This window comes from Thunnus thynnus, chromosome 22 (assembly GCF_963924715.1).
Source record: "Thunnus thynnus chromosome 22, fThuThy2.1, whole genome shotgun sequence".
Lineage (NCBI taxonomy): Eukaryota > Metazoa > Chordata > Actinopteri > Scombriformes > Scombridae > Thunnus > Thunnus thynnus.
The window spans coordinates 26,806,077-26,816,076 of record NC_089538.1 but is presented as its reverse complement, the minus strand read 5'-3'; the positions used below and the strand labels follow the sequence as shown (position 1 = coordinate 26,816,076).

Genomic DNA, 10,000 nt, shown 5'->3' with positions numbered 1-10,000 from the left:
ACACACAAACATCAGAATCAGTCAAAGAAAAGATTCAAAGCTGCTGAACAACAAGAACAACGTCTCTGCCCCTCACCTCTCTGAGACCGCCGCTTCTTCTGGGCAGCGATGCTGGTCCCTGTAACACACACACACACATATACACACACATTACACACACACATATATATACACACATTACACACACACATATATATACACAAACATATATATACACACACAAATATATATACACACACACATATACACACATTACACACACACATATACACACATTACACACACACACACACACATATACACACATTACACACACACATATACACACACACACACACACATATACACACATTACACACACACACATATATATACACACATATATGGACCAATTCTATTCACCTTGTATATGCTTCCTTTAGGTAATATTATTAGGAAACACTCCATAAATGTTCATTGTTATGCAGATGACATCCAATTATATTTATCAATGAAGCCAGATGAACCCAATCAGTTAAACAAACTCCAAACATGCCTTAACGACATAAAGACCTGGATGACCTGCAATTTTCTGCTACTAAATTCAGATAAAACTGAAGTTATTGTGTTTGGCCCTAAACACCTTAGAAACACATTATCTAATGATAAAGCTACTCTGGATGGCATTACCCTGGCCTCCAGCACCACCGTAAGGAATCTGGGAGTTATCTTTGATCAGGATATGTCCTTTAACTCCCACATAAATCAAATTTCAAGGACTGCCTTTTTCCACTTAATATCACAAAAATCAGGCACATCCTGTCCCTAAACGATGCAGAAAAACTAGTTCACGCATTTGTTACTTCTAGGCTGGATTATTGCAATTCCTTATTATCAGGCTGCTCTAACAAGTCTCTAAAGACTCTCCAGCTGGTCCAGAATGCAGCTGCACGTGTTCTGACTAAAACTAGAAAAAGAGATCACATTTCTCCCATTTTAGCTTCGCTGCATTGGCTTCTTGTAAAATCTAGAATAGAATTTAAAATCCTTCTGCTAACTTACAAAGCCCTTAATGGTCAGGCACCATCATATCTTGAAGAGCTCATAGTACCGTATTATCCCACTAGAACACTGCGCTCCCAGTATGCAGCTTACTGGTGGTCCCTACAGTCTTTAAAAGTAGAATGGGAGGCAGAGCCTTCAGCTATCAGGCTCCTCTCCTGTGGAACCATCTACCGGATTGGGTCCGGGGTGCAGACACCCTCTCTATGTTTAAGAGTAGGCTTCAAACTTTCCTTTTTGATAAAGCTTATAGTTAGGGCCGACCAGGCTCGCCTTGGATCAGCCCTTAGTTATGCTGCTATAGGCCTAGACTGCTGGGGGACTTCCCATGATGCACTGGGCTCCTCTCTCCTCCTCCTCCTCTCCATCTGTATGCATTCATGTAACATCAATGCATGTCACTAACTTTGCTTCTTCCCCGGAGTTTTTTGTGCTTTCTCATCTCACAGGAAAACCTGACTCCCGGGCCGAACCTTCGCGGTCCTTCACAGTCCTGATGGCATCCTTCCCTGGCTGTTGCTGCTTGTGCTTGTTGTTGTTTGTTGTTGTTTCTTCTGTCCCCCCTCCCCCTTTCCCTCTCCCTTTCTCTCTCTCAACCCAACCGGTCAAAACAGATGGCCGCCCACCAAGAGCCGGGTTCTGCTTGAGGTTTCTACCCATTAAAGGGGAGTTTTTCCTTACCGCTGTCGCCAAGTGCTGCTCATGGGGGAACTGTTGGGTCTCTGTATATTAAAGAGTACGGTCTTGACCTGCTCTATGTGAAAAGTGCCTTGAGATGACTTCTGTTGTGATATGGCGCTATATAAATAAAAATTGATTGATTGATTGATTGATTGACATTACACACACACATATATATACACACATTACACACACACATATATATACACACATTACACACACAGACACATATACACACATTATACATATATACACACATTACACACACACACATATATACACACATTACACACACACACACATATACACACATTACACATATATACACACATTACACACACACACACATATACACACATTACACACATTACACGCACACACACATATACACACATTACACACGCACATATACACACATTACACACACACATATATATATATACACACACACACATATATATACACACACAACTGTGTACCTGCAGTGTGTGTTTAGTGTGTGTGTGCCTGCAGTGTGTGTTTGGTGTGTGTGCCTGCAGTGTGTGTTTAGTGTGTGTGTGCCTGCAGTGTGTGTTTGGTGTGTGTGCCTGCAGTGTGTGTTTAGTGTGTGTGCCTGCAGTGTGTGTTTAGTGTGTGTGCTTGCAGTGTGTGTTTGTGTGTGTGCCTGCAGTGTGTTTTTGGTGTGTGTGCTTGCAGTGTGTGTTTGGTGTGTGTACCTGCAGTGTGTGTTTGGTGTGTGTGCCTGCAGTGTGTGTTTGTGTGTGTGCCTGCAGTGTGTTTTTGGTGTGTGTGCTTGCAGTGTGTGTTTGGTGTGTGTACCTGCAGTGTGTGTTTAGTGTGTGTGCCTGCAGTGTGTGTTTGTGTGTGTGCCTGCAGTGTGTTTTTGGTGTGTGTACCTGCAGTGTGTGTTTGGTGTGTGTGCTTGCAGTGTGTGTTTGTGTGTGTGCCTGCAGTGTGTTTTTGGCGTGTGTACCTGCAGTGTGTGTTTGGTGTGTGTGCTTGCAGTGTGTGTTTAGTGTGTGTGCCTGCAGTGTGTGTTTGGTGTGTGCGCTTGCAGTGTGTGTTTAGTGTGTGTGTCTGCAGTGTGTTTTTGGTGTGTGTGCCTGCAGTGTGTGTTTAGTGTGTGTGCCTGCAGTGTGTGTTTAGTGTGTGTACCTGCAGTGTGTGTTTAGTGTGTGTACCTGCAGTGTGTGTTTAGTGTGTGTACCTACAGTGTGTGTTTAATGTGTGTACCTGCAGTTTGTGTTTAGTGTGTGTACCTACAGTGTGTGTTTAGTGTGTGTACCTACAGTGTGTGTTTAGTGTGTGTACCTACAGTGTGTGTTTAGTGTGTGTACCTACAGTGTGTGTTTAGTGTGTGTACCTGCAGTTTGTGTTTAGTGTGTGTACCTACAGTGTGTGTTTAATGTGTGTACCTGCAGTGTGTGTTTAGTGTGTGTACCTGCAGTGTGTGTTTGGTGTTTGTACCTGCAGTGTGTGTTTGGTGTTTGTACCTGCAGTGTGTGTTTAGTGTGTGTACCTGCAGTGTGTGTTTAGTGTGTGTACCTGCAGTGTGCGTTTAGTGTGTGTACCTGCAGTGTGTGTTTGGTGTTTGTACCTGCAGTGTGTGTTTAGTGTGTGTACCTACAGTGTGTGTTTGGTGTTTGTACCTGCAGTGTGTGTTTAGTGTGTGTACCTACAGTGTGTGTTTAGTGTGTGTACCTACAGTGTGTGTTTAGTGTGTGTACCTGCAGTTTGTGTTTAGTGTGTGTACCTACAGTTTGTGTTTAGTGTGTGTACCTACAGTGTGTGTTTAGTGTGTGTACCTGCAGTTTGTGTTTAGTGTGTGTACCTACAGTGTGTGTTTGGTGTTTGTACCTGCAGTGTGTGTTTAGTGTGTGTACCTGCAGTGTGTGTTTAGTGTGTGTACCTGCAGTGTGTGTTTAGTGTGTGTACCTGCAGTGTGTGTTTAGTGTGTGTGCCTGCAGTGTGTGTTTGGTGTGTGTGCCTGCAGTGTGTGTTTAGTGTGTGTACCTGCAGTGTGTGTTTAGTGTGTGTACCTACAGTGTGTGTTTAGTGTGTGTACCTGCAGTTTGTGTTTAGTGTGTGTACCTGCAGTGTGTGTTTAGTGTGTGTACCTACAGTGTGTGTTTAATGTGTGTACCTGCAGTGTGTGTTTAGTGTGTGTACCTGCAGTGTGTGTTTAGTGTGTGTACCTGCAGTGTGTGTTTAGTGTGTGTACCTACAGTGTGTGTTTAGTGTGTGTGCCTGCAGTGTGTGTTTAGTGTGTGTACCTACAGTGTGTGTTTAGTGTGTGTACCTACAGTGTGTGTTTAATGTGTGTGCCTGCAGTGTGTGTTTAATGTGTGTACCTGCAGTGTGTGTTTAGTGTGTGTACCTGCAGTGTGTGTTTAGTGTGTGTACCTGCAGTGTGTGTTTAGTGTGTGTACCTGCAGTGTGTGTTTTGTGTGTGTACTTGCAGTGTGTGTTTAGTGTGTGTTCCTGCAGTCTGTGTTTAGTGTGTGTACCTGCAGTGTGTGTTTAGTGTGTGTACTTGCAGTGTGTGTTTAGTGTGTGTACCTACAGTGTGTGTTTAGTGTGTGTACTTGCAGTGTGTGTTTAGTGTGTGTACCTGCAGTGTGTGTTTAGTGTGTGTACCTGCAGTGTGTGTTTAGTGTGTGTACCTGCAGTGTGTGTTTAGTGGTGTACCTACAGTGTGTGTTTAGTGTGTGTACCTACAGTGTGTGTTTAGTGTGTGTACCTACAGTGTGTGTTTAGTGTGTGTACCTGCAGTGTGTGTTTAGTGGTGTACCTACAGTGTGTGTTTAGTGTGTGTACCTGCAGTGTGTGTTTAGTGTGTGTACTTGCAGTGTGTGTTTAGTGTGTGTACCTACAGTGTGTGTTTAGTGTGTGTACCTGCAGTGTGTGTTTTTACTCCGGAGTAAACTGTCTCTGGATCTGCAGGATGTTTCTCTGAAAGACAGACATAGAGCATCACCATGGCAACAGATGAGTTTAATAGTAGTCCAGAGGGGTTACAGGGGGAGGGGTTTGAGGGCGTGAGTCAAGGTTGATTGACAGGTGTTGACAGTCACAGCCTACCTCTCCTATTGGCTGTCTGAGTGATGGTGATGTCAGCGTAGGTGGCGTCTGCAGGTGGACATGAATCAGTCTTTCCTGAGGAGGAGAACAGCTGTCAGGTTATTATCACATCTTTTTGTTTGTGAATAACGAGACAGCCCACCTGCAGCACCGCTGAGACTCTTCTGCACCCACTGATCTTAAATCCTGCTGGTGTGAAAATTAAGAAACTGTTTGTTTTTAGAGTTTAAAGATGAACGTTGACTCAGTGTTCGACTGACTTGTCGTTGTTTGTCTGCAGCCTCTGAATCCAATGAGGAGTTTTATTGTTATTATTGCAGCCAATAATGTTTGATTCTGCTGCCGCTTTTCTTAAAACTTGCAATACAGTTTGTGATGTTTTACATCTCTTTTTGCAGTAAAATTGCAAGCAAAGTAAAATAATGTGATTTATTTAAACTGCTAGCAGTGAAGAGTCATATGTAATGACTTCCTGCAGGCACAACTATATTTCAGCTCTAATGTATTTTCTGAACATGAGAACCATGAGGACTCAACGTTCTATAAAACAGAAAATACTGTACTTGAGTTCCATTTATAATTTAGTTCCAATAATGTCATTAAAATAAATCTAGTTTGATGTTTATGTTTGAGGTAGATTATGTCCACCTTTGCTGTCTGAACAACATCAGCTTGTTTTCTTCTGACTCACTGAATCAAACCTCATTTGGGAACATTTGGGAACATTTGGGAATTGTTTTGCTCGTCTGTGGCATCATGTTTGTCAGCAGGTGAGATTTGTTCATCTTCCACCTGAATGTCGTCAGTTACCGCCACACCAAACGCCACGATTGGTCCAAACCACAAGCAGCTGCTGATTTGGACGTTTCATGCAGAAAAGTTGCTGTAATTTAGTGAAACTGCAAGATTTCTTGAATTTGTGTTAATTATTATGTTATACTAGGTTAGTATGTGTTAGGACTGGATTAGCATTATTAGCATTAGGTTAGCATGTGTTAGCTTTAGGTTGGCATGTGTTAGCTTTAGGTTAGCATATGTTAGCTTTTGGTTAGCATATGTTAGCTTTTGGTTAGCATATGTTAGCTTTTGTTAGCATGTGTTAGCTTTAGGTTAGCATGTGTTTGTTCATTTAACCGTATAACTAAAGGAAACATTTCCTAACCCTCATTCAACTGAACCATCAGAGGACAAAAGCAGGTGTGTCTGAGAGTGGAGTCCCACAGGGCTGCGTTTCAGATCCTCTCTTACTTTATCAGGTCTACCAGCTGTCATGATCTGTTCCTTAAGTGAAGGAACAGCAGTTTTTTTTCTTGTTCAGCCATCTGAGGTGCACAGCGCAACAAGGTTAAGACAGCACTTTCCTCCTGGAGAACTCTGATTTCTCTGTCATGTATCAGCTTTTTACGTGTGAACATGTGCAGGATAACAGCGGAGCAGCTGAATGAAAACATAGGGTGACCATATTTTCAAACCCCTAAACCAGGAACCTTAAGTGGACACATGCACATGAATGCACTTATGCAAACGCCATAAGCGTCTTCATCAGGATGGGGGACAATTATTTCAGCGCTGTGACAGATTCTCTGTCAGTTTTTTTTAAACAAATCAATCTCTTTGTGGCCTATAAATACCTTAACATAAAAATAACTAACTTACATCTTCACAACGCTATGCAACGAGCCGGTCGCAAGTTACAAAGATTAAAACGTCAAAACATTAAAATCACAATCGCACCTTGTTCATAACAACAACTAAGAGCCTTTACAGAAAGTTACCTTTAAGAAGCTTGCCGGGTACTTTACGCTTTGCAGTTTTACTTCTTAGTTTGAGTTTCTTAGCTAACCGTTAGCATACTGACGTCATAGCAACAGCCTCGACAATGATTGATTGATTGATTGAAACACATTCAGACAAATCAGTGTTGAATTCAGAAACATTGCATTTTTATATTGAGTTAGGTAATAACATGATAAACGTCTATGTAAGCGCTGAAAACAAGAATATTATTCTGATTATTGTTTTAATTGTGGTTAAAACCGAGATAATTTAGTGTTTTGAGATATTTGTCGATATGTTCGGTCACTGTATGAAAACAGAGATCATTACACAAAGCGATATGTCCTCGTATTTAAAATAAGTCCATCGAAAGGCCAACTAAAACTGAAACTAGTACAAAGCAGCCTGCAGAGTCTAAATAAGTTGGTTTCCAGCTCTGAACATTTAAATATTTTCTTCTCACTGTGCTGTCAGTCGTCTTCTCTCACCGATACAGCTCAGATCAGTGAGCCAAGCTTCCAGAATGAGGTTGGGTTTAGTGATCAGTACGGTGAATGTAATCACACTGATTGATTAGGACATAGTACTGTTGGACTACACATTTAAACCTGAACACATCTGGTTGGATTAGCTATAAATGGATTTCATCCACATCATTTATTCTTTATTTAGACCGAGTTTCTGCAGTTTGTCAGAGATCAGCTGAACTGGTTCTGGTCTGTGTTAAGATGATCAATTATCCAGATGTTACTTCTGATTGGACAGACCTGAGAGACTAAAGTTGGGAGTGTTGGATGATGGGAGCAACGTGGTGAGGAGCACAGATCTTTCTTATTCTATGTTTTGAAGAAAAATATGTGTAATATCTGGAGTGTCAAAAATGCTGCACAATAAACAATAAAGCAAAAAGAAAAAGTCTTATGATAAAGGTGAAAAATGTGTTGGTTCATGAGGCCAGAGAGAGGTCAGAGGGTCAGTTATAATAATTCTCATTTCCTCCACAGGAAGTTAGCGGCTCTGTTTTATTCTTCATTAATGATTTGAAGACAACCTGCTCTGATGACAACAACTGATGGATGGATTGTTGTGAGATCAGGATGAAGGTTTGATCCTCTGACTTTTCCATCATGTGGTCAAAGTGTTGATGTGTCTGATAGTTGCCTGCATGTAGCTGCAGACGTTCATCATGTTACTGTAACCACCATCTCTCCTTAACTTTATCCTGGTTCTAAAACAGCTGGTTAACTTTAGAGACGGTTTGGTGCAGACGGTGGTTTAACCTGTAACCATAAACTAAACTCACCATAGAAAACAAGAATCTGGAACTTAAACAAACATCAGTGAATGTGATCCAGGTTCGGTTTCCTGATGAAGGTCTAGTTACCGTGGAGATGTGATGTATCTGAATCTGGTTCATGTTTCGTACCTGTTTGTTTCCTCCACAGCAGCAGAACTGCGACCAGCAGCAGAACCAGAAGAACCAGAGAACCCAGAACTGCTACGACTGTGGTGGTGGAATCAGTAGCTGAAGATTGGGAAGGACGAGAAGGAGACACTGAAGGAGGAGGAGAGGAAGAAGAGGAGGTAGGAGAAGGAGAAGGAGAAGCTGAAGGAGAAATCAGTAGATTCAGTGCAGTGATCAGTTTATTAACTCTACTGACAGTCATATAAACAAGAAGTGATGTCAGTGTCCTGACCTTTGACCCTCAGCCTGCTCCTTGGAGATTCTCCAGTCAGATCAACAGAACACGAGTAGAAACCTTCATCAGACTGTTGAACGTTACTGATGTTAAACTCTCCAGTACGTTCAGCTCTAGAATGTTCGCCGTTCTTAAATAAATTAGCTGGCGGTATGGAACCATCTCTGGACCTACAGCGCAGAGTGACATCACTTCCTGTCAACACTGGGAGCGCAGGAACCTCCAGGATCAACTGACCACCTGAACAACAGACAAACAGAGTTACAGCGACAGACAGAGTTACAGCCACAGACAGAGTTACAACAACAGACAGAGTTACAGCGACAGACAGAGTTACAGCGACAGACAGAGTTACAGCCACAGACAGAGTCACAACAACAGACAGAGTTACAGCAACAGACAGAGGTACAGCGACAGACAGAGTTACAGCGACAGACAGAGTTACAGCGACAGACAGAGTTACAGCGACAGACAGAGTTACAGCAACAGACAGAGTTACAGCCACAGACAGAGTCACAACAACAGACAGAGTTACAGCGACAGACAGAGTTACAGCGACAGACAGAGTTACAGCAACAGACAGAGTTACAGCAACAGACAGAGTTACAGCAACAGACAGAGTTACAGCGACAGACAGAGTTACAGCGACAGACAGAGTTACAGCGACAGACAGAGTTACAGCGACAGACAGAGTTACAGCAACAGACAGAGTTACAGCAACAGACAGAGTTACAGCAACAGACAGAGTGATATAGAGACAGAGTTACAGCGACAGACAGAGTTACAGCAACAGACAGAGTTACAGCGACAGACAGAGTTACAGCAACAGACAGAGTTACAGCGACAGACAGAGTTCCAGCAACAGACAGAGTCACAACAACAGACAGAGTTACAGCGACAGACAGAGTTACAGCAACAGACAGAGTTACAGCGACAGACAGAGTTACAGCGACAGACAGAGTTACAGCAACAGACAGAGTCACAACAACAGACAGAGTTACAGCGACAGACAGAGTTACAGCGACAGACAGAGTTACAGCAACAGACAGAGTTACAGCGACAGACAGAGTTACAGCAACAGACAGAGTTACAGCGACAGACAGAGTTACAGCAACAGACAGAGTCACAACAACAGACAGAGTTACAGCAACAGACAGAGTTACAGCAACAGACAGAGTTACAGCAACAGACAGAGTTACAGCAACAGACAGAGTCACAACAACAGACAGAGTTACAGCAACAGACAGAGTTACAGCAACAGACAGAGTTACAGCCACAGACAGAGTTACAGCGACAGACAGAGTTACAGCAACAGACAGTCATATATACCAGTAACTGTGATGTTGATCTGTTCGCTGATCTTTCCAGAACTGTTTTCACACCAGTAAACTCCAGAATCTGAGGGAAGGAGAGTTGAGATGAAGCAGGAAGAACCTTCAATCCTCCCAAAGTTTTGTTGACTGTTCCCACACTGTTCAGTCTTTCCTCCTGCTGTCCTCTTCACCGTCCATCCATCAGCTGTCTGTCCATCTTCATCACATCTCAGAGTCAGTGTAGACTGTCTGCTGAAGAGCTGCTGCAGGTTTGGACGGACGCTCAGAGAGACTGAAGGACAGACAGACAGATTATTTGGAGAAAGATGATGGTTTTGTTGAAATCACTTCTGTAACGTTTGGGAACCGTCATCGTCATGGTTACAGTAAAAAGCACGTGGTTACCAT

The 10,000-nt window shown here is 42.8% G+C and overlaps 1 protein-coding gene across 3 annotated transcripts in view; it reads right to left on the bottom strand.

Annotated features, from left to right (window-relative positions):
* Positions 1-10,000, bottom strand: part of LOC137174507 (leukocyte immunoglobulin-like receptor subfamily B member 5) — a 14,597-nt gene that overhangs the window by 2,935 nt on the left and 1,662 nt on the right. Inside the window, exons 3-8 of one of the 3 annotated variants that reach the window (XM_067579850.1) lie at positions 9,609-9,884; positions 8,277-8,519; positions 7,964-8,185; positions 4,804-4,878; positions 4,618-4,674; positions 77-118 (exon numbers count right to left, since the gene is read on the bottom strand). In XM_067579850.1, the coding sequence (XP_067435951.1) occupies positions 77-118; positions 4,618-4,674; positions 4,804-4,878; positions 7,964-8,185; positions 8,277-8,519; positions 9,609-9,884 (915 nt within the window). The remainder of the gene's footprint in view (positions 1-76; positions 119-4,617; positions 4,675-4,803; positions 4,879-7,963; positions 8,186-8,276; positions 8,520-9,608; positions 9,885-10,000) is intronic. The other 2 variants (XM_067579851.1, XM_067579849.1) reach the window with 2 other exon arrangements.